This window comes from Macrosteles quadrilineatus, unplaced genomic scaffold, assembly GCF_028750875.1.
Source record: "Macrosteles quadrilineatus isolate MER2022 unplaced genomic scaffold, UCM_ALF_1.0 Scaffold_3__2_contigs__length_128488019, whole genome shotgun sequence".
Lineage (NCBI taxonomy): Eukaryota > Metazoa > Arthropoda > Insecta > Hemiptera > Cicadellidae > Macrosteles > Macrosteles quadrilineatus.
The window spans coordinates 21,723,108-21,749,601 of NW_026542596.1; the positions used below are offsets into that span (position 1 = coordinate 21,723,108).

At 35.1% G+C, this 26,494-nt stretch overlaps 1 protein-coding gene across 1 annotated transcript in view; it reads right to left on the bottom strand.

Annotated features, from left to right (window-relative positions):
- Positions 1-22,344, bottom strand: part of LOC128988539 (homogentisate 1,2-dioxygenase) — a 44,195-nt gene extending 21,851 nt beyond the window's left edge. Inside the window, exon 1 of the mRNA XM_054409914.1 lies at positions 22,221-22,344. Within this exon, the coding sequence (XP_054265889.1) occupies positions 22,221-22,232 (12 nt within the window). The 5' untranslated portion in view covers positions 22,233-22,344. The remainder of the gene's footprint in view (positions 1-22,220) is intronic.
- Positions 22,345-26,494: the final 4,150 nt, after the last annotated feature.

Consider the following 26,494-nt stretch of genomic DNA (forward strand, 5'->3'; position numbering starts at 1 on the left):
TGATGGCAAATCTGTACGTGCATACCTTCAATTTGAGACCTCAATCATGAAAATCGGTCGGGTAGAAGAGCCAAACGAACTCGGAAAAGAAAAACCAAGTTCTTTTTAATATATAAGATTCACCCCCTCCCCCCTTTTTTCTTTATACCGGAAGAAGCACACAGGGGACGGTAGCGGACTTTTAGGAAATGGTCAAGGATATCATAAAGAAAATCTGTGCCAAAATTCAGCTTTATATCTCCTATTTCCGTGATGTTTTACCTAGATTGACTGGGCTATTCATCGCTGATACGAGAATCGTGTGAACTTCAACCTTTGTTTCCGCCGCAGTTGTGGTTTTGGATTCGGTGAAGATTAAAGGAAATAAACGATCTCGTAGAGGGTTTTCTTTCAGAGGAAATCCTATCTTTCTACAGTGCGTTGTTTCAGATTTTTATCCGATTTTTGAAATCTAATGTTTCTTTTCTCGTGCTCCTTTTCCTACTCTGTTTAAGAATTGGATGGGTAAATGAAACAAACTACATGTATACTTGCGACTAGCACTTGGTGTAACCAAGTTGTGAAATTGAAATTAGTACCCATATAAAATATTTGAAGACCGTGTATGAAATCCATGCTGCGTTACAAACATGGAAATATTAATGAACACAAAGATATCTTGGATAATTTATGTACTTTCCTATCAGATAGTCATGCGGTTGAGCGGAGGCAATTTTAAAGTACTATGTTTCTGTTCGCAGTAATCGCAGTGTCTGGGTTGTGTATAGTTCGTGTAAAGACTATTAAACCAGGAAATATTAGACCTTAAATAATATGGTTTCAAACCAAGCTTCTCAATAATTATTAGAAGCGTAACTTATGTTGAATTAACCCAAAATTTGCAGAAAACGTTTGCCCGACATCAGTAGGTACACTTGAACATACTGAAACGTGCATCAAAACACACATACAATTATAATAGGTTTGTTTTATTAGGTTGGTTATTAGGTTTATAATTTATAATAGGGTTCAGAAGTCACTAGTATCTGAACCCTACTATAATTATTGTTTTCACCATCAATGAGGCGTAGACATAAAATCGTATACCACACCAAGACAACGTACATCTCTTTGTAATCGTTGTTTGTAAAGTAACAATGTTTGCTCTCAATATTGTTTAGTAACGAAAATCATTTCGAGATTCGTTCACTCAAGAGTTTTACTGGCTTTTAACTCATGGAATGGCTCTGGATTTAACTCCCGCGGGTGCAGCTGCAGGTGGAATTATAAACCTTACCCCAGACAGACGTTATGATGACGTCATCTCATCATGTGGTCTCCGGATGTTCCAGAGTTTAGGACAATGAACGAGACATGAACTTCCAGCAAACGTGGTAAGTTCTTTGAATGTAATCAGACACGGTGTTGTATGGTCATCAGGAGATCACAACCATGTAATTTAGACTCAGACAACTGCTATGTCGGTAATTTAAATGCTAATCGATATATGAAACTCTCTCGGTCATGTTTATTCGATTATTCTATGAAACGTTATAATTAACGTTTGTCTACACCTCGATTGTTTAACGTAAGCAAACAGAATGGGTTTAGTATTGTTTACTTGACGATTAGTTGTGTGGTCATCTATAGACTGATACTATCAAACGTGGGTTTTAGTTGATCGGTCCATATTGTTAAAGTACGGTATAATTAGTTTGTAGTATCCTGGTAGTTGTTAACGATGATGAACGATAGATAATCATAAAGATGATGATAAGCGATAAACCAGAGCGATACAAGTTAGATTATTTTCAGGAGGACCGTTTTCAATAGCCAGTTCAAGAAAATTCGATTTTACTATTATTTTTCTCATTCCCTAGAAAACGTTAATTATTTGGGGGCATGGATTCTCCAATATGCCGCCCACTTACAAGCGAGAGGATAGGTCCGGGGAAAAGATTTAAGCAAAGTAAAACAAAGAAAGTAAATTCTGTTGATGTCACTATGCCACTAGGTAATTCAACTATAAACTTTTTATATTTTAAAATTTGTACAAATAATTTAAAACCATGGAAACAATGCATTACCTACATCTTATTTATGGCGATGCAGTATGAATATATTCAACTCAGGGTGAAAAGTGAGTAAAATTCTTAATAATATCTAGTGTAGGTTTCTTATGAGTATGATATCCTAAAAGCCTCATTGTGTAGTAAAGTATGAAGTATTGTACTATTATTGCTACCAATCGTAATTTCATTAAATGAAAATGGTTAAAATAGACGGGCAGTGTAACTGTCAACTATTTTGGAAGCATATTTAATTTATCTTGGTTACAATCAGAATGGCGTTAAAGATTCAACTGAAGGTTCATCTTGTATATTACAATTCAAATTTAAACCGTTATAAAGAAAGTTAGTAAGCAGCACTGGGAGTGTACTTGTTGATAAAATGTTATTTTGGTATCTATTAAGTTAGGGGAAATGCCAGTATCAGTGGTGTAGTCTGTGGACGTTAGTAGGATACGCAGTGTTTCAGGACAAATCCAAGATGGCGGCATCTAACCTTAGGTATACTAACACCCATGTTGTATAACCTCACTTTAGGTGTACCCACGTGATCTAACCTCACTTTTGTCCACATGGTCGTGCTATTGCTCATGAAACTATGCTATTGTTATCTTTTTCGTGAATTTGATGTGTGTTGGTAAGAAGTCATATGAGGTAACTTATGTTTTGTCTTGTTTTGACCTCTTTCCTGTTGTGTTGTATGAGTTTCATTCCCTAGGGGTATCTTTTGTCTGTAATTCCTGTGTAATGTATGTCCTCTTTGTCTTGTTACCTAATTGCGATTGTCGATCATGGTCTTTAATTCCCGACTACGGTTAGTGATCAGTTGGCCGATTACGGCTCTTGATATGGCCTTGTACCTATTACAACCACGGGGTTGGTGGTTATGGCCAAAGGTTACTGTCTGCGACCACCGATTATGTTTCACAAATACCAATTATGTTTCACAAATACCAATTATGGCCTGCGATTACCAATTATGGCCAGCGATAATCGATCAAGGCCTGTGGTTTTGGTCTGCGAACACTGATTACTGCTCCGTTATGGCCTACATTTGTACCTATTATGGCCAGTGGTCACTGTCTGTGACTACCGATTATGGCCTGTGGTTATTGATTATGTCTTTTTTGATTTGCGAGTATGGCCTGGGGTCACTTATTACGGCCTATGATTACCAATTATGCCCTCCGATTGCGGATTATGACCTTCGATTATGTATTACGACCTGTGATTACGGATTACGACCTGCGATTACGACCTGTGATTACGGATTACGGCCCACGTTTACCGATTACGACATGTGATTATGGATTACGGCCTACGTTTACCGATTACGACTTGTGATTACGGATTACGGCCTACGTTTACCGATTACAATCTGTGATTGCGGATTACGAGCTGCGATTGCGGATTACGACCTGCGTTTGTGGATTAACACATTTAATTTTCTATTATGTTTTGATCCACAATCACTTATCTATTATGGTCTGATATTATTTTTTATGTTATTTAACCATCAAATATGGCCTGTTGTTTCCGATTATGGTCTGTGATTACTGATTATGACCTATAATTACCGATTACGCCCATTGATTTTTTATTACGGTAGATCATTTCTTATCATGGAGAGCGTTAACTACTGGACTGTCCGACTTGTAATAATGATCTGTGGTAACTAATTACAGAATCAGACTACATATTGTGACCTTAGTACACCTGAATGGCTTTGAATTGCTGATTATGACCTGTGTTTACCTACTACTGTCTCCAATTACTTATTTTAGTCTGTGATTTCTGGTTGTGTTTTACGACTACTGCCGCCAAACCAAGACCATTCTAGTATGTCATGTCACTACCTTACGATACTTATCAATTAGGAAAACCACTATGGCCTGCATAATTTGATGACATGGAAAGTTATTTTTGGGCATCTACAGTGGTATTAGACATTTAGCAACGCATCTGGAAACGTTTAGTGCATTCAGCTATAGCATGAGTTAATATCTGTTTTGTTAGTGTGGTGTGATTTATCTAACCCTTATTTGTACATTTTATGATAAATTCTGGTGATTTCAATAATATTGTACATGTTTGTTAAACACGTAAGGACTTTAGCTGTTTTCAGAAAAAAAATCATTCTGATGATTTGAAGTTAGCAATATAATGTCCAAACAACTTGAAATTTGTATGAAAACTATAATTTTAACCAATTATCATAGCTACTCTTAACAAATCTATGGTATTTTAAATGATAGTTTAGTGTGATTCCGTTGTCTTCAAATATTTCATCCATCCCGTTGTCTGGGACTGTTGAACATTTTGTTTTAAACTGTTACAAATCTAGTCATACTGTGATCTGGAACTGTTATATGTATGGTCTGGAACTGTTACATGTATGTCACATTCTGAAACTGTTAAACGTATGGCCTGGAACTGTTACATGTATGTCACATTCTGAAACCGTTAAACATATACAACTCTCTGGAGTGTATACCTTTAAACTATTATACGTATACCAAATGTCTGGAACTGTTATATGGTCTGAACCTGTTAAACGTATGGTCTGGAACTGTTACATATACGTCACATTCTCGAACTATTAAATGTATGGTTTTGCACTGAACAAGGTCTGGAGCTGTACTATAAATGTAAATGTATGTCATTTTCTGGGAATGTTTCACATCTTATTTATATAAATTAATGATACATAACAGTTACATGTTCTGTTAAGAGGAATATTGTGATTACTCATTTTCACTAATATTTGGGTTAACACATAGTGGTGTGACTATCTTATAATGTTGATTGATAAAAAATTAACTGAAGGCTACTTAATCGGAAAATAACTCAATAACCTCCGGGTTAAGATAAAACACTAGAATGACTGAAAATGTGTAGTTTTAAAATTTATGTTGTTATCTTTCTTTGTCTAACTTCAGTCGTAAGTCACACATTCTATAGTAGTCTATTGCATAACATCGAAATAAGTTTAGGTGACCCAGTTTCCACACCACGGTAAGCTGTTAGGCTAGGCCGTAGGGTCCCAGCGCGTTCTTTTTGTTAACCCAGAGCTTCACCAAGAGTCCTAACCTCTGGGGGTAGGCTGCTTCAACCATTGTAGCCTATGATGAAAATTATTACAGATTTGCCACATCCCAATTGTTTATCCTTTGACAAATGTAAAGGGTTATTTACTCGGTGAAGCCTTTCAATTAACCCTTTTTGCCACTGACAAAGGATATTTTACTTTCATATGTTGTCTCTGTCAACCCGTTCATTTTAAAAGTCATCAGGCCATTTACTAGGCGAACCGTTCATTTTAGCCTACGACATTTCATTTACTAAGAATGACAGAGATTTTAAATTTTTTGTTAGATTATAGCCCGAGGTGAGAGGGAAATTAGGTGACATGGAGGATAACGCAATGTTTTACGATTTTTAGGGCAACCTCCAGCCGGACTTATGGGTTTTAAGCCAGCCTGTTGGGCATCACACACATAGGGAGGATAACGCAATGTTTTATGATTTTTAGGCCAACCTCCTGCCCCTGGACTTATAGATTTTAAGCCTGCCTGTTAGGCGTGTACACATACTCACACTAGGAAGCACCTCGAACCATAATCCGTTTTTTAATAAAAAACACCTTTAATACATCAAATGATCATTTACAAAATTACTACTTACATCGTGATATGAAATGACATTGCCCTATTTTATTTGTAAAGTTGTGGATTCCAAGAACTTTTAATATTTAAATGCTTCAGCATCCGTCAAAGTTAACAGTCAATTACAGAAGAAAGTATTAGAACAGTTTTTGTCTGTATAAACTATTATAACACACCACAAAAAGCTTCATATTGGATAGGGTTTGAGACTATCCTTTCACTTAGTGAAACCAGGTTAAGCATTATACAGCCTATCCAGATTACCTGGTTGATGCCGTATAAGGCCCTCTCCCTTATTTATGAAGCTTATTTACAAATTTACATCTTGAACTTGCTTTAGGTTTGAACATTTGAGTGCTAGTTACTGAGGCTTTCAAAATGACGCTTACCCCTCCACACATGGTTTACGGGCCTTTTAGTCAGCCGCGCCAGTGACCTTCATACATGGTTTACAGGCTTTTTAGTCAGCCGTGCCAGTGACCTTCACACATGGTTTACGGGCCTTTTAGTCAGCCGCGCCAGTGACCATCATTCACACATGCACAAGGAGTAGTTCAGGTCCTTTAAGATCTGAACGCCTCAATGTACACTCCCACATACACACCATGGAGTAGCGCCAGATCTGAACGCCTCAATGCTGCTTTCTGTCCTTACATTGGCCATCAAGGGAGAGAATAGACTCAATTACATATTTACTCTTTAGGACATGTCATTTTATACCATTAACTGAATGATTATTTTAAAGGATGCTTTACTGGCACTGTTTTTTTTTTTATTAAAGGATATAGAATTTTAAGTACCAAGAAATCTGTTAGTCTCTAGGAGCTTTGCATAGTGACAAGGTTTTGCACTCAGTTTCCAGTTTACTGTACTCTAGGAGCCTTACTATAACCAAATGGTAATGTTCCATACTCTCCTTCAAACTTTCTTTTAGGACCTGTGATTTTAAATACTTTGCATTCTGTTATGGAAATAATATCTCTTTCTTTTGTTCTTCTTATTCTGTTTTCTGCAATTTCCAAAGTCATATTTACCTCACTCAATACCATTTCTTTTAATTTGTCAAAGTTAACTGTTTTTGAGGTTTTCATATTGAGAGTGAGACCTTTAATTTTATAAACGGGAATCAATGTTTGTTTATTGGTTGACCAGACAAGGTATGCATAGGTTTTTGGCCCTCCGGATACAAATTCTGTAATGTATGACCCAGGTCCATACTCGGTCAACTCATCGGTCATTTCACCGAGATAATCTCCTGTGGGAACTCTATACAAACTACCCTTATATACATATAGTACAGAATCAGTATCGTAATACAATACTTGACCACCCAGGGAATCTAGATGCTCATAGAGCTTCAATCTCGCTTGCGCAGTGGTGTAAGCTGCCAACACAACATTTATATTTCTCAATGGCTCGCCAACCTCCTCAATATACTCCCAGCTAACAACAACGACCTCGTCATTGACAATCTGTACCCTATTTACATCAATTTCAGGACTTGAAAACATCTTAAATAGTGTTTTTGGATCCCTGACGATTGTAGCTTTAGTCTGGTTTTCTCGTTGGCCAAATTTTCCCCAGAAACTGTTGAGCATTAGTTTAGCCAACGACCTCAAGCCACCATTTTTTACAATTTTGTCTTTTTCCAGTTGGACACCCTCTTTCTTAAAATAGTCCTCAATGTATTTGTTTTTGTCCTCATCAGTTTCACACCAACTAGGGAACCCAGACGCTTCCTGTTTCATTTTTAGAAATTTATTTATAAAGTCAGTGAACAATCCCCCATTTTCATATGTGGCTACCTTATACTCCCAAAGTTCAAACATTTCCAAGATAATGTAGCCTTTTTCTACTGCTTTACGAATTTCATCCATTGTCCAGGTTCCTGTTATAACTCTTTCCTCTGTTTTACATACACAATTATTTTGATTTTGAGTTTCTCCACAAGTCGCGCACAAAACAAACATTAACTTGTCATTCATTTTGGCCGGGAGCACAGGATGGTAAAGATCGCGTGGTGGGAGTACTTTACACTTTAATAGGCCTTCGACATTAAGACCTCTCTGTCTACACTCTCTGTCTCCTACATAGATCGTTGGATGGCCTACAGGGTACTTGCCGTATTTACATACCCAAGGATAGAGAGAGCATACATCAACGTATTCAATGGTTTCCCCTTCAGCGCATTTGTGATAGGTTTTGGCGTTGCCTGTCCTCCCCCCAAAAAATGCTTGCCTCGGGTTCAGAGGTAAATTGTTGAGTATCGGTAACTTGTCTAAATGTCTTAGGTTTTCCGTCTTTTTTAACTTTCTAAACTCACATTCCCACATTTGTACAACTTTATCATCCAACTTTGCTATTTTGGATTTAGTCCGTTCATACCTCAAATGGAGTGAGTCAGAGGGGTCCTCCTTTAACGCAACATCACGATCATAGGGAACGCATTTAGGGCATCCGTGCCAGTAGCAGCCTTGAAATTCATAAATATTTTGACCGTCAAACCCGTCAACTTTCATTCCATTGATTTTAACCTCTTTTCCACGGCCAGCGTGTTCAATTCTAACTCCACGTTTCTCCTCTTCCCACGATAGCCACTGTAACGCAATGGCTGACTGAGCGTCTGTAAGCCTATACCCGTTCTTTGGGATCAAACCAATTGTATTAGGTTTCAAAAAGTTCCTGCGAAAAGCCAAATTGCATGCGCTGGCGATGGTAACAGCTTCAAGAAACGGGTCCACATTACACTCTTGCAGGAAAATTGAACGAAACTTTAAGCAAGCTTGGGCCAAGATATCAACGTCTGATACACAGTACTCTAGGATTTCTTTTTTAAAGTCAAATGTGAAGTGGTTTGCAACCTGATCATTATACCAATTTTCAAAATCTTTGTGTGATTTTTCAAACATAGATTCTGGACAGTAATACTTTTTTTCCGGCATAGGACCCACATAATTTTGATTCTTAAGGGTGTTGAAAAGGTGGGGAAAGTATCCTTTCTTCTTTTCGGGAGGCAAGTCAAAGGCTTTGGGCAGGGCAGCTAGAGGCATGGGGAAGTAACTTAGTGAATCAATAAACCGTACGTTATCGATCTCCATCAAAATTACCTTAGTTCCCCGCATTACAAGTTTCGGGGTGAACTTGGTCTCCTCCAGAACATACTTGAGCAAAAATTGGAAATCAAAACCCTGCCCATTGTGAGCAATGACACATACATCTTTAAACGTTTTACGAACTTGCATCACATAGTTCATGAACTGATCAACTGGATTGGATTTAAAGACTCTTGTACGGTTTTCACATGTTGTGCAACACTTTCCATCAACACACTCATGGCAAAACTGTTGGGACACACACAAATTTACTTTATGGACCTTAGCGTCTGAATCTGAGGGAAGGGACTCATCTTGACGAGTTTCCAGATCAAAGAAAATAAACAAAAAGTCTTTAGATTTAGGCTTTCTCGTGTCGGGTTTCATGTAGCATTTATGATTTGGGACCTTAAATAAACCACAAGGTTTACAAAATATTTCCCCACACTTGTGTGGTGTTGATCTTTCCCTGATGTGAATAAGCTTTCCACAGTCTAGACACTTTTTTACAGATTTACATTTATCAATTTCATGAGCAATAAAACATTCCTGGTTACGATAGGTCATGTTACATTTAGGGCACAAAATACCACCATGCTCCTCTACACAGGGAGGTGAAATAGTTTGGCACTGCGGGCAGATGTTTGAGCAACGATGGGCTCCTTTATGGTCATAGGGTACATGACATGCTTCACAGAAATAATTGCAAACAAAAGCAGCAGTCAAACTGTTAATTACATTGTAGTGTCCATCGTGAAACAGTAAATTTAGTGTAAATTTTGCATTTTCCACATTTCCCTCAAAGTAGACATCACGTCCTTTCCTGTCATAGTTGTACACAACAATTTTGTAATTTGTTAAGAAACTTTGGAATTTTTCAAGTTCTGGGATTCCTGCACCATTCTTGGGCATTTCTACTCTAGCACGACGTACAAGCTCTTGAGCTCTATCACTTTGTCTCTGTCTACGATCTTTACAAATCAGGTTATATTCAGGATCATTTGTTACTTTAGCCATAGCCACCACCAAAGCTCTAGGGAGACACAGATTGTCTTTATTATTTATAACAACAATTCCCCGTCTTGCTTTACACTCCTCGTCAAAGGTATTGTACAAGCCTGGTCTTACTCTTCCAGATCCCACAGGGAGGTTAATTCGGGTGCATTTCACTTTAAAGGTGTCTGTCGATTTGATTGTTTCAGAGTTTGATTGCACAATACCCCCAAAGATTTGCCACAATACGTCCTCATTAATTTCACTAGCCGGCCGAAAATTTACATAGCCAGGTTCCTTAGATTTCAAGTTAAGACTCTCCAAAGTAAACCCCAGTTGATCATTTTCAAATGCTTGCTCTTTCATTTCCCTAACGATTTGACCAAAACCTTGTCTTAGCCAGTCAATTTCATTAGTCTCCGGAGGCGGATTGGTGAATTTAAATACTGATTTACTTCCATACAATCTAAATTTATTTACATAGGTTTCATCTTTATGTAAGAATGTCACAGGTTTTACTACGTTATCCAAAGTAGCTGTTTTTCCCACCATGTTGCAAGTATTTAAAAAGTAGGTCTAAGAAATAAAGAGTCAACTTACGTATGGTACAAGTAAGCTCCTGACACAACACAAAAGGAACAAGAGCAAAAACACGTCCGTCACGATCAAGCTCCTCAATGAGAATGAGGAAAAATACAGTATACTGTGTATATACACGCCAGGGGTGACACAGGATGTGTGGCATCTATTCTTAGGATGGGGTCCCCCCTAGGTGGCAGATGGGCTCCCTTTAGTAGGGGACACATAGGTATGCGCGCGCATCACTTGTGAAAGCTACAAATAGTATAATGGAAACAGTAGTCGACAATGAGATAGTAATATTTGCTATTTATAACATGATTTTATAGAATATACACAATAATTATTTCCAAAACACTATAAATTGGTAATATTTATTAAATAGTAGTTATTTTAGCTACAAACTGTTTTTATTAACGTTGATAGGTCGAACACACAAAATATCAATACATTCATCAACTTTAGCTTTTAATAGAAATTAACAATCTTAAATATAAAAACTCATTGACTGATGGATAGTGGAAGATGAGCAATTCAGGAACACAGCAATAGTAATTGTAAAATAGCCACTATAAAACATGGTTCTGATGCTTTTTATCTCCATGTATTGAGCAAAATCTATTTTCATATGCAATACAAGACACTATAAGGTCATCATTCTTGTCAAACTAACATTAGATGAATATTTATATAAGGGAAATTTCAATTACTGGTTTTATTTTGTCATAAGGTTTATAATACAGTATTACACTCAATACAAACTCAAGCTTACAGTGACAATACACGAAATGCTGAGTCACATAATTACGCTGAAATATAAAAGTCTGAGCTCTGTTAGTCACAAATACTGTTGTCAGATTTTTGTGCAACGTTGAAGCTGACATAGGTAGATATGTAACGCAACATAACAGTGTTACGTGTGTTAGAACCATAAAGGAAAAATCTGCATAGCTATTACCAAATTAATGATTCAAAAGGAATGTTAAATCTATATATATAAAAGGCAAAGCCCTCACTAACTGACTCACACACTCATCACTAATTCTCCCACTTCCCATTTACCTAGGAGGCTGAAATTTGGTACTCCGATTCTTTAGGCATTAAATAGGAAAACTAAGTTGTTTTTATTCTGATCGGACTCTCGGGCTCCGCCCCAGTGGCTCTGGAGTTTCCTATGTTAACCTTATGAGTACTCATATTTAAATGGAATTAATGAATCTTAACAGCTGTTTCAATTAAACAAATTCGTTCTGTTCTATGATGTTCAATAGCATTAAAGTTACAAGGATTACCAACATGGTGCAGCACTATTATTTTTTTTATTTTATGACAATAGCTAATTTGCAACCAAAATGTGAGTGAGCGTAGCGAACGAACATCAACCTGGAGGCAAGTTAGCGAAGCGAGCGAGCTAACCTGAAAACAAGTGAGCGCAGCAAACGAGCTCCAACCTAAAGGTGAGTGAGCGTAGCGAACGAACTTCAACCGGGACGTGATTGAGCTATGCGAACAAGCTCACTTATGAAGTTGACGGGGCGAAGCCCGCAGGTAGAGCTAGTCACCTATAAATCACTTTTCATGACTCTGTATTCAAAAATAGCCCATTTCCAGCTGATATCTTTGAAAATCTTAATTTCCATACACCAAAAACAGTGATCAGCTGACTATTCCTGACATATAATTACTTTTGCTACATAAAAATTACTTTCACTACACAAACAATACTTTGCCCGACAAAGTTACAATCAGCTGAATTTTATTGTACAGCCGTTTTATGTTTAGATAAGTAAAATGAATGGATTACGAAATATTATATATTTTTTAAAGTTCAATGAAGTAGTTTTTTTTCATCGTGATAAAAAGTATCGTTCAATACTCATCACGAATGTCCCATTTCGAGGCGAGATAGTGTTTTACATGTGAGTTAGAAGTGAAATATACTATAGTTTGCCCGACATGCTTTTCAGTTTTTATTATGAGCCGGTCAAAGTTATGACTTGACTTTTTATATTATTTTTCTGTATAGTAACAGTTATTAGGGAATGGATCCAATCTTATACAGCCTAAGCTAATTAGACATATAGAACTACTGAAGTCAGGGAGAAATTCATCATTTAACAAATTAACTGCCTCTCTACCAAAACCTTTGAACAATATCTCAGGAACAAAATCGGAGTCTATTGTTCTTATTGCAGCTATTAAGGATAGCTAGAGGTTACAAAGATAGATAGATAGAACAGTTTGTTTTGACATGACCAAACATTTAAACATATCATCTGTCGTGATTTTGTCTCTTTTTTTTATCAAAATCTGTTGAGAATCGGGTGAGTGCACAGGTTTGCTTTAATTTCACCTTGTATTCATTTTTGACAAAAACCATCACTATTTAACTTTAGATTGGCTAGTGGTAACAGCAAGAGAATAGGATATTTGCAACGTGTTTATGAAGTTACTGGTTTTATTCGGTCCAGCTGATGTATCCGTGCTTTGCGACAGGGGAAAAATAATAGTGCTGTATTCTGTTACATTCTTTCTGTTATATTCTGTTATATCTGTAAATATTCTTTTCAAAATCCATATGTACCTTTAAGACGGTTCCTGGGCTAAGACTTGAAGGTCATCACAGAACTGATGGACTCCATGACATTCTACATGTATGTTTCGTAGCCATCGGTCCAGTGGTGTCTGAGTTTATCACTGCCAAATAAACAATCCATCTTCCCCTTTTATTACCCCTTTACTATAGGTTGTGGACAGTTTATCATTTTCTTGCACCACACAAGGTTAATCCAACGAGGTAGGTTCAAATTACTAAAATTGATAAAGATATTTTACCTAAATACAACAAAAAGATTTTGAAGAAAGATCACTAACCTATTTGTGATACAATCTATGTGAAATTAGCCAATGTAACAAATTTATATCTAATTCATCAACAATATAAAATCTGATTGGTACTAAGTGAATGCTAACAATTATTATATTGCAGTTTTTTAGTATCCCTATTGTTTTTGCCTAGGTACCTAATTGTAAAACTTATATATTCATAGCCTTAATTTACACATCTCTACATTTTATACTCTTTCAGCATATTTAGGTTGTAATTGGAATTAATTGTATGATCTAGCAGATGAGGGCACAATACCTTAGCTTTTACCCACACTTAAGCATCCACAAGTAAAGTGCATAACTAAAAAAAAGTTCTTTAAAAAAAGTTAGAACAGTTTTTTGTTTTATTAAAAAAGGAAACCAAAAGCAAATTTGTTTATATAGCAGGTGATTTCAACGTTGATGTTCTGAATGATTGTAAAAACAAGCAAGATAAAAACTCTTTTTTAAATGTTATAATAAGTCATGGTTATATGTACTACTCAGATGAACCAACCAGAATTAATCAAAAATCTCAAACGTGTATAGACAACATACTTTTTAATAGAGGAAGAGACCTTTCAAAGTATTGCAATATAGAATTAGGATTATCAGACCATAGAGCCTTGTTTATCTTAACTGATTGTGGGTTAAAAACTGAGCTAAACACTAGCAATAGTTTAAAAAAACGTATATTTAATAAAAGAAACACGCTAAGGTTTTTAGAAGTGCTTAATGAATCCTCATGGAATGTCACTGTACTTAATGATGCCCAAAAAAATTTTGATAATTTCTTGCAAAAATTTAAGTTAGATTTTCAACATTGCTTCCCTTTAAAAAGCATTAAAGCAAATTGTAAAAATAATGTAAAATCAAAAAAGTGGATCACCCAAGGTATTATGGTGTCAAGTGCTAGAAAAAGAGAACTATGCAGGCTAGCTAAACATTCAAATGACCAGCATTTTATTCAATATGTTAAGAGGTATAAAAAGGTGTTCAAATCTGTTTGTAACTCAGCCAAGAAACTATCTCACAGTAATTACATTAAGAACTCTGTAGATAAAAGTAAAGCTGTATGGGCAGTTGTTAACTCGGAGCTAGGTGTCCTTAAAAAGAAATCTAGTTTCAGTAATATTGAAGTCAATAATTGCATAATTGGTAATGGCACAGAAATAGCTGAACACTTTAATAATAAATTTGCCAACATTGCGAAATTTAACTCTGCTCTCTTCAATGAATTAGATGCCCACAAATTTCTTAGCGATACTAATCTCAATAATCATTACATACCTCATTTCAACTTTCAGCCTGTTTCCAGAGAGAATGTTGCAAAAGTAATTTTTACTCTTAAAAACAAAATGTCAGCTGGTTGGGACGAAATTCCTGTTAAACTGATAAAGCAAACTGCCAACATTGTTTCTGGACCTTTAAGTCAGATAATAAACCAGTCTTTTGAAAGTGGAATTTTTCCTTATCAGTTAAAATATGCTGATGTGAAACCGCTTCATAAAAATGGCAGTAAAACAAACTCAGATAACTATCGCCCAATTTCCATCTTACCAGCCTTTTCTAAAGTTTTTGAAAAAATTATTACTGACCAAATTTCTTTTTTCCTTGAACGTAATAACATTTTTGTAAAAGAACAATATGGCTTTAGATCAGGACGTAGTACAACTCAGGCTCTGTCTGACTTCTTGTGGGAGGTCGGCTGCAGCATTGATAAGTCTCAGAATGTTGCTGGAATGTTTTGTGACTTGTCAAAAGCCTTTGACTGTGTTGTACATAATATTTTATTTTCTAAGCTTAAATTTTACAATTTTTCTCCAATTGCTTTGAAGTTTTTGAAATCCTATCTTACAAACCGCTTTCAAAGAACTATTATTTTTAAAGATAACATCTATAACTTTTCAAAATGGAAAATGATCTATTGTGGTGTACCTCAGGGCTCTATATTGGGACCCTTGTTGTTTTTAATCTATATTAACGACCTGCCTTTTAACATAAACTCAAAGCTTGTTCTATACGCAGATGACACAACAGCTATATTAAAATCAAACAGCCCTAACAATTTACAAAATTTGATAAACCAAACTTTTGAAGATTTAAACAAATGGTTCAGAGCAAATGGTCTGAGTCTAAATTGTTCTAAGACTCAAATTGTCAGGTTCAAAACTACTCATGACAGAGAAACCATCGAATTAAATATAAATTTTCAGGGGGAAATTATTAATGAAACGTCATCTACAAAATTTTTAGGTATTCAGGTACAAAACACTTTAAATTGGGATAAATACACATCAGTTTTAGCTAATAAACTAAATACAGTCTGTTTCCAGATGTCTGTCCTGCAGCATGTTACTGACCTCAGAACAAGGATGATTGTTTATTATGCTTTGTTTGTGTCAAACATGTTGTATGGAATAGAGTTCTGGGGCAGCTGCTCAAATGCCGAAACCATTTTCAAAATTCAAAAAAAGATCCTTAGAATTATGACATTTTCAAAGCCTAGGCAATCCTGTAAATTATTATTTAGAGAATTGAAATTATTAACACTTCCGTCTGTTTATATCCTGCAAACATTAATATTTATTAAAAAAAATCTTGAATATTTTATGAATGAAAACCATAACCATAATTACTTAACACGACATCGAAATGATTTACAACTGCCCATTCATAGACTTACCTCACTAGAAACCCTTCCACAATACCTAGGGAAAAAACTGTATAATAAACTTCCTGATAATATTAAATCATTAGAATCTTTTGAAAAATACAAAAAAGAAGTTACCAAATTGCTGCTTAATAAAGGGTATTACAAAGTTGATGATTTTTTAAATGATGTATATATTTGATTTCTTAACATATTGTATAGTTATTATAGTTGTATGTATTTTAATTGTCCATGACCATTTCACCTGTTTCCCAGCTATGCTGGATCTGTAAAACGTTATGTGAAAATAAATGATTGACTTGACTTGACTTGACTTGACTAAATATTGGATATCTATGACAAGATCTAGGGCGATTTGGTATAATCCTGAGGAAAAAACGTAACACATTACACAAACGCCCAATAGTTACATAGGACATACTTGATATCGGTACCAGCACTTACCAACCTGTATGTTACTACACTGTCTATCACGCGAGTTTCACCATTTACCCCATAAACAATTTTTTTCCAAATTATATTTTTTCAGTGTATTAACAGCCAATTTCTTAAGCTTTTCTGCTCGGAAATTTTGTCTTATAACACTATTAACCAATATAGTAGGATTTCTAAACAAACTCATTTGTTTAAATAACCTAATTATAGTAACATTAACTACACGTGAGCAGCTATCAAAAATATGAACAGTGTTATTCAATTTAAAGGTGTAGTCTATCTTTAATAATGTAAGATGTATGGCAAAAAGTGATTGCACTATTTGGGTATCATCAAACAACATACTGCGATTAATTTAGGGAAATTAAATAATTGTTTCATTTTAATAGCAAGTAGGTATCTAATTTACCTAAAACCATACAATATGCATTTAGCATTCTTTTTAATTTTTATAATCGAGGCAAGAGAAAACCACATAAAATTAGGGAAATATACTTTGAAATGTTATTGCAAACATTTATTCATTAGCCAAATATCAACTGATCCCAATGCTACTCCTTGTGTCATCATACAACCCATAGGGTCCAAAAATAGCACCGAGAAGGGTTACGACTTCCTTGGTTGAGGGGAGTATGCAATTATAAACAAACCGCCAACCTTAGCACATGTCTCAAAACTCCGCCTTCTACCATTCATCTCCCCTTCTGTTTTTCTGTGGAGGATGATGCAATACAAACACACAGGATGTTACATGTTGTAAAGTCAAAATGATTAAACAGTCATAGTTGCTGGTGACTTTAAAAGATTCGACTCAAAGATTATGGAAATATTGAGGATGTAATAACAGATCGATGGCTAATTAATATTTCTTGTAAATATATAATCATTTTTCAAAAGCTGATCCTGTTTTTTAGTGTTTTCTACAAACAGCCTTATCCATAGCCACATTAGGTTGTCCATAATAACGATTATAAATTCTAAAAAAAACATTATTTCTATTTCTACTCCTTGGTGGTGGTCTATGACTTTCCTATGTTTCCGTAGTTTGCAAATTGGCTCTTTCAATGATTACTAAGAAATGCAGCACAGTGTTAATTCAGGTTTCTTTATTGTATATCAAGTTATCCAGGCTCTCTCGCTTTTTTCCATTGTAATATTTACGCTAACCAAAATTCAAATAGTAAATATTTCATTTAAACCAAGTCAGTAAAATGGTTGTAGCAAATTGTTGAAGCCGAAGAGACATTGTTCGAGGCAGCTATCACGGTGATCGGAAGTCAGAAGCGGAAGCGATCCATAATTAAAACGCGAAATAAAGCGATGGTAGATTCAAAAACGTTTTACGTATGACCACAACGCCGGTTGTCCACGGAACAGTTCAATTAAAGTTTATAATAGCATCCCGATCCCACGCACTGTCGCTTTACAGACCTTCCATTGTAAACAAAGATCCCCGAGCAAAAACGTCCGTACACAGGAGGCTACAACTGTGAACTTTTGTGAACTGTTGACACTAAATGCTACATATAGCAGATGCTAGACGAAAAATATTTGTATAACATTGCTACATATAGCAATGTTAGATATAGCACGCATTTCTTTTGATCTTTACCGACTCCCGATGGATAGCACAATTTTTGCTATATATAGCAGAATCTGCTACATATAGCAGTGTTATATAGCACTTTTGAAAAGTGACTTTTTCTACTTCTAGCAAATGTTATATAACATTGCTAGATGTTACACAAATCTGCTATATAGCAGGTTTTGCTACATAGTGTAAACCCGGCTTAAATTAGCAAATTTATTGACTGTTTACAATTAACATATGTTCTTATTCTCAATTTAATTTCTGACAACAGCTGAAGTTTCATAACAATGTTTGTTTCCAATGTTAATCTTATGGAGAAGTACGAAACTTTAAAAGTTCCCAGAGCCTCACTCTCTAATTATTTCGAAAAAGACAGTTTCCTGCACAATTTCACGTTACACTCTTTTCAATGACACCAAAAACATGCCAATCGGTTCTGTAGTTTTGGAGAAGTAATTGTCAGAAAAAAACCTGCTTACGTATTATATAAGTATAGATGACACTCCGTAACACAGTTTATCGCTTGGTTACTTCGCACTACTTCGCAACTCTTCATACAACCCTTATCTCGTCATAGGTGAATCAGACAGAGGTGAATGAGAGGCGAGGGTCCTTTCTTGGTGTGCAGAAAAATACATAGAAGAAAACCTTTCTTTTCCTAAATTGAATACGCTGTGGCTACTAAACAAGTAGCTTTAGAGACAACTTTCAACTTTCATAAAAATTTTCTTAAATTTGAATTTACATTCCAAAATAAAGTATTATCGAAATACAAGATGTAACATAAGAAATATTAAACCTAGCCACCAAATAAGAAAATGGTGGCCATTTTTGAAAAAAAGTAGAATGCTCATTTTTTATGTCATGGGAAAATAGTTCAAGTTTATCATTTATGTTTTCTCTAACTCCAATAGTTTCTGAGGATCCAATGGGGACACAGTTAAGTTGTTCACCCAATATACAACACAAATACACACATAGGATGAACAGAAAATATTATGTTATAGCTAAAAAATCAACGAGGATAAGAATTTAAAAATCATGATCGCTTTAAAAGATCACATTTTAGGAGTAAAATTTGCACTTGTTGCAATGTTTAATCTATACAGGTTTTCGAGTTATACGCCTTTTTGTAACGTGTCTTAATACTTCGGCCCAGTAACCATCCAGCTTATATCAACCAAGGAATTGTTGAATGGCACAAAGACAAGAATAATGATTTTTTACAGCTCTCAAAGCCCTCTTAAAATAACTTGAAAGAGCTATCACCTTCTACCAATACACGGACAAGGTAAAAGAACAAATTCTTTTGCCTAGATTTTGCCAATGTGAACATGATTTAAAAAATCTGGATCAATAAATGACTTTGTCTCCACAACCCTGAATAAAGTGCTAGTGTATACGGTTGGGAATGAAAATTATATGGGTTAGGTTAGGTTATAGAAATAGTATACCTCCAAGGAAGACAGTTTCACGTTGTAAATGGCAAGGACCACAAAGATTTTACTTATTTAATGGCCTGCGTTACAACAAATCTCTATCCCTATATCCTATATCCTTATTTTGATACGAGTAATGTTTGCGCAGACAACGATAAAAAACTGCTAAAAGAAACGGTTTCAACGATTTTTAACAATTGAAAATATTCGTTGTTTGGACCTCATTGTTGGTGACAGTGAGTATTGTAGGTAGTTTATTGCCGATATTTCCCATCACAATGGAAAAACTCAATCTATGTTTACATTAAAGATGATCTTTTTACTCCTTGTGGACCGTCCCTAGGAGGAGAGGAAAATTGATAATTACTTAAAAAGGTGGGTTTTTATGATAAATTTCTAGATACAAAACTGAACCACCGTATCTATATTTGTTAAAAAATATTAAGCCGCCCCAGGACTTTTACACGATGTATGTTATATAGCAGTATGTATCAAAAAGATACATTTTTTAGTTTACTGAAAGGGTACATATATTACCACTAAATATAGTACGACGTAGTAACGTACCTCTCATTTTTCGATTTCCCATTTACATAACCACTCAGTACTCAGTTAGGTTTGACAGTTGCTGGCAACAAGTACTCTAACTGACAATAAGTCGATTCTATGTTGAGTCAACGTTGTAACAGCTAGTAGTTTTTGAAGGAACCTAAACAGCACCAAGAGAAGCCTTCTTCCAAAGAACATCAATGATGGCAACGTTCACATTACACTCAAATGTATGGAAAACAAGACTGTTGCTCATAAATAACCGTACTGAACACGCTGTTGCACTTGCTCCTAACAGTAGCTTAATACTTGAAAACAGTTTACCAGCAATTTAGCCGAAAACTTGTATGCACAGTTTGTAGACTACCCTCGAGCCACATGCACAGCACGAGCAATTAGTTCGGGTAATCCCTGAATTATGGGAACAACATGCACAATTCAACATCACCCCCAATACACAACTCTCGGTTTGGTTAGTATATGTGGCAATGACTGAGTTAGCTTAAAACAGTACTAGTACACAGGCCTGTGGCAAAGCAGCCATCAAATGGACTATGGAGCAACACTTCTGACGTTGGTACAATCAATCATTTGGTAGAACTTATACATAGTTCAGGAAAAACAGTTTGGTTAAAGAAAGATCAAGTACTTAATTGCTGTTATTACACAGTCATGTCAGAAAATTTTTCACACTCTAGGAATCGCCCATAAAAAGCTCCGCATCTAGTTCATAAGCCTGCAAAGCACAATGTTCTGGATTGCAAGAGACTTTGTGTGAAAACCAAGCAATGAATCAGACACTACAAAATCTCCTAGATATGTACGGGTTGTCACATTAGTAACATGTGAGGTATGCAAACTATAGCATGTCTAGAGCATAAATCAGCCCCTCCCCATCAAATCTAAAAACTTGGGAATACCTGTAAATATATTGGAATTTATCTGAGTTGTAGGCTCTTGTTTAAAAAAATAGTAAGTATTTACATCTAGGTATAATTCTTAATGAATAATACTCATATTCGTGCCCAAGTTGAGGCAAAATATTTACATAGTACTGAATAAAGATACATAATCCATGTATATTTTATAGGTTTAAACATTGCCAAGTGCCCTGCATTAATAACATGAGAACAAAATTTGAGGTTAGCTTTGAAGTTGGCGTATTACAGTAAATATAAGTTATACATAAGGTCCACCATCACTTTAGTGTAACACAAGAATATGTCTCAAGTATGTGTATAATTTAGAGACATCCATCTTATGGTTTTAGCGAATTTCCCATACAATAAGCTATTACCATATGTCTCATGGTAAAAGACTTGGACCCGGGACCGATTTATGTTTTTCATTTTGATATCCCTAGAGGCCAAAACGATAACTCAAGCAAAAATGATCCGATTTCAATGAAATCTGGTACAAACGTGTAAACCTACGTTTATTCAAACGAGTTCGCAAACCAGCATGATCATGGAAACAGGGCTTTACGGGGAAATTTATGGGGTAGAATTGGGTTTTCTCGTTTTTGACCATAAAAACATAGAATGTCATGATTTCTCTCTAGATCATTTTGAAGAGCATAAAAAACCCAAATAATTGAGTACGGTAAAGTATTTTTGTATGGTTATTGGTTACGGGAAAAATTGTAAATTTAAAACCTCCATGTTATTCATATGGAGAATATTGAAATATTGTAGTTTACTTGTTAATGGATATATTTTGATAAAACTTGGCAAATCTATTTTATACTAAGCTATTGATATTTTACTGTAGCAGCAATCCTGGGTACTCGTTAAATCTAATTTCATTTAAAAGATTAAATTGAAAATCATTCAGAGAAATGGGAACTCGCTTAGTCGGCAGGTTTGCTGAGGCAAGGGTATTTATATAAATATAATTTTAGTTTAATAATGTAGTGGATTTTTCAAAGCTACACCCTATGTATCCAAGAAAAAACTAAATTTAAGAAAGATAATGCATTGCTTTATTAGATTTGTAGCCATCAAACACAAGGACACAAAACGTGCAAAACACACTCCTCAACCCTACGGAAGTGACGTATAACCCCAGTGGGGCTCTGAGCTATAAATATCGCCTTGTCACTGTCTGTTTATAACCCGACTAATTGTTGACGATTGCCATGATGAAATTACCATGATTTACAAGAATGCAAAACTTTTTGTTTTCATTAAGTTTGCCAATTAAATTTATCAATTTGCAGTTGGGAAACTTCCGTTTGGCTCTAGCTATTCTCTCTTATAACTGTTATACCGAGATTTGGTGAACTTACCTTTAGCTCCATTTGAAATCAACTGTTGTTTACAAATTTGTTTCATCAGAAACCAGTCTCCAAGGACGCCATTGGTAAACAGAAGCAAGTTAATTTACCTCTGAATCTTGGCGTAGTGCCATCAAATTCCAGACAACTATATAAGATATGCAGAGTTTGTTTTTTGATAGGAAAATAACACACTCCCTCCTCTCAAGTCTGAAGTGTCCAAGAGGTCAAGGCCTCAGATAAGAGTTGATTAAATTACTTCTAAAAGGGTTTTCAAATATATTGGCATTTGATTTTGATTTTTTATGTGTGATGTGTGAGGGAGGAATAAAGTTTGAGTTCCTATCAGCAGTTTAAGTAAATTAAACTATTAGTACTGTATTTCCAAAATAAAATATTCATAGCAAAAATTATTTTCAAAGATTTAAACAATTCATTGTGCTCAGGATCGGGATTGATAAATGTTGTCAACGTTCGCTTTTTGTAGCATAACTGTTTAACACTCATCATCTTTCAATATTTTCAAATAAAATCAAATGAAGTACCAAATAATTTTGATGCAACAAAAGCAATAAGGTTTTTAAACTCTCAATAGATTAAAATAATAAATCAATAAACTATCAAAGTCTCGGATTAGGAACTAAAATCAAAAAGCAGCTTATTTTTTTATTTGCCGATTGTATTTAAAAAATATGAAAAACACCAATCGTAATTTTTGATGTACCATCTATAAATCAAAAATAAGAAATTTATCAATACTGAATTACATCTAATTCTGAGAACAAAATCTTCTTTTAATTATTTTTTCAAAATAGGTATATTGTATACATGAGCCTGATGATTGGCTGATATTTATGGTCAGATAATTTTTCAACCAAATCTTAACTCTTTAACACGTTCGCTACTGAGCGTCGCATATATGCAACGCCGCGGTGAGGTATACATTTGAATCTTACACATAGACCGGCTGTCACTTGGATAACAGTACACATAGACTACGGGCGAAAACCTGTAAAACAGTGATCATTTACATTGTAATACGCTACAATCGTGTTTATAAATAAATTATTCTTGTTTTTTTGTATTTTTTATAACCTTTTGTAATGTCGCATATTTGCGACGCCCGGTCTACAGCGAAGACAATAGTGAAAATTATCATAGTTTTCTTTAAATAGACTAAACGTCGCATATATGCGACAGTTCATTTTTTTGTGTTTTAAGGTGAAAGTAAGTAAAAAAAATAAACAGATTATTCAAGAACAGTTTATAACTGAACAAATATAAAAGCTACATAGGATAATGCAGCATACATACTGCATATATACATACAGTGATGCAGAAAAGTAAAGACCAGTTTTTCCAACTATTATATGACGTCACCAATCATCATATCCACAGACCAAGCGACGCAGTTGTGCGTCAGACATCTCTGTAGACCACTGCAGGGAATTCAGTGCGTTCAAATAGACCACTACAAAGATATACGCATTTTAATAACATTAGAACCCCGACGCAAATATGCGTCGGCAGTCTATTTTAATGTGACTAGCCGTCGCATATATGCGACGGCAGTCTATGGGTGGAAACCGGCCGTCGCATATGTGCGTCGCTGGTCCATGTGAATGGAAAATTTCGTACTATTGCAGTAGCGAACGTGTTAACTAAAGCCAACAACTGATTGTGATAGAAACAGGTAAAAGTACAAATCAAACCACCAAAGACATTGCACAAATCACTTTAATGGACAACAAAATTTGTCACTTTATTGCAAAAAAAAAAAAACGCGAAATGACATAAACTATTGCTTTAACAATAGACTGTAAGAGATACACTTATTAAGTACAAAGATTGGCTACAAGACGGCAGCTCAGCCCAACTACTACTACAACATTTACTTAGCCAATATCATATTTGTACTAACTTTCTAACTACAAATTTCATTACCGATATTGGCGATTTCAGTTATGACTTTACATGTCATGGTCTGCGTTACACTATAAGATGGGAGAAGGGGAAGTTTACACTGAAAATAAAATCATCACATTAACCTTTACAATACCACAGCCCATGAGGTGGTTAGGTTACAATTTGGGGAAACACAGATTGTACCTAAGGGTTCAGAAAGAACTTGTAGTACAATACGTAGGAGTAACTCTACATACAAATTTGAAAGACTCTTTGCCTCCAAGAAACTTACAAAATGAAAATTCCACTTCCGTAACAAAAATCTTATCATTCATTGTCCTAAACTCCACTTTAAAATACAGGTTTTTCTAGTGAAACTGTTTGTTTTGTACAAGCGAAATATTTCACTATTTCACTAAAATTGTGTAAAAACATCACTTTTGATGGGTAATCTCAATTTAATTGGTGTACCATAGACACAAGTGTTCAAATACTAATAAATGTTTGAAACAGGTTTTTTATCTAAATAAAACAAACCATGCTTTTCTCCATGGTCATGCATTCATTTTTTGTTATTTACCATCTGTACTGTATCTCATCTTCTCAAAACATAAAAAAATTGTTAAAATTTATTTGGATCTACTTATTTTTGGCGTATACAGTAAACAGATCATCTCTGAAGATACATGAAATAGAAGGTGAACATGGAGTAGAGTTAGCAGTAAAGAAAAGTACTTTTCCTACCACTGCATAGAAATTTTCACAATGCCACAGTACAGTACGCAAAAACGCTCATTTCCGCTCTAGAGCGGGTATGACTATTGCCCCTCGCTAAATCAGCGATTTTACAGTTGGCGTTTCTATAAAACGTTAACAACCTGAAAGCAAATAAAATTAATGACCTAAAAAAGCAAAAAGCCTGAATGACATGTAATATACAACTAAAAAGTTAATCTGTATGTTAGTACAAGTTAATTACGGTGGTAGGAAAAATCTTGTATTACGAGCACAAACAGGCATTGCCACTCTCAAAATGTATTGCCGCTCTCAGCTAAAGCCTCTACAGTTATCGAGCAGCAATGACATACTTTGTGCTTTTAATACACAAAAAGCTATTAATACTAGGTAGCAGTTACAATATTCCAGATAATTTTTCAATTAGTTGACAATAACTACAGTCTCCATTTACAGTATATTAAATTAAAGGTATAACCATTATCAGCTAGTATAACCAAGTATTACAAACCAAACAAATAGAATGGCATAAAGGGTCACCAATGTTATCTTTGATTTTAAAACACAATTAGATTGTAACCCTACATAAACATATACAGTAAAACTCTGTTTATCCGAACCCTGTTTAATCCAAACCTGGGTCAACTGAAACAGAATTCATTAATAAATGAATTAGAAAATAAGATGAGCAACGGAGATGACGGCCGTGGCGTGGGTAGCGGGCCCGACATCGGTATGATAGTCACTGCCGTGGCGGCCACTGACCTTCTAAGAAAGTCCAACCATTAAGACTGACCAATCCCTCCCCGCCTGCTCACTCCACTTAAACTTTCCACATTCATTAACGTGGCCATGGCCAGTATTAGATTGTGTACTGCAAACGCTTGAAACTGCTCGTTTTGTCTTGTGAAAAGTGAGTTAAATATAAAACAGTTTCTGCCCATAACGTATAACACTTTTGTAACAAGGGCGACAGGGCAGAAACAGTCCTTATTGTTACAATTAAATTTGTACAATTTGTAAAACTAAAAATATAAACAGTATATCCCTTTTTTAGTTTTACAATTTGTACAATATCAACGAATGACTCTAATCAAAGCCTCCTGACATTCTGCTAACCAAGAGATCTAGAGACAAAACTGCCCAAAACCGTCGTAAAGATAAAGTTCAGAAAAAATTGTCAACTATTTTAAGAAATAAATTTGTGTGTACAGTTGTACAGTTGTTGTTAAGATGGCAATATGTCATTAAAATATCGTTAAAAACATAAACTATTTAGATTTCTTTGTAATGAAATAACATTTACATGACCGACAATTGATTAACCAAAACGGCCTGGCCCCCTTTATTTTGATTAAACAGGGTTTTACTGTATAGAACTAAATTTTTAAAATTGGGAAGTAAAGTGAGCATTTATGTGAGAGTAATGACTGACTTAAATCATTTTGTATTTATAAAAAAGTTTAACCAATCAAAAACATGGAATGATAAATCATTTAGTTTCTTGGTTCTTTTTTAACATAAAACTACCAAGAATTTATGAACCTAAAATTTAAACCTTCTATTTTTGCTATGGTACTCATAGTTTTACTAATGTTTTTTTTTTTTTTTTTTTTTTGCTGCAGTATGACACAAAACTCAATAAC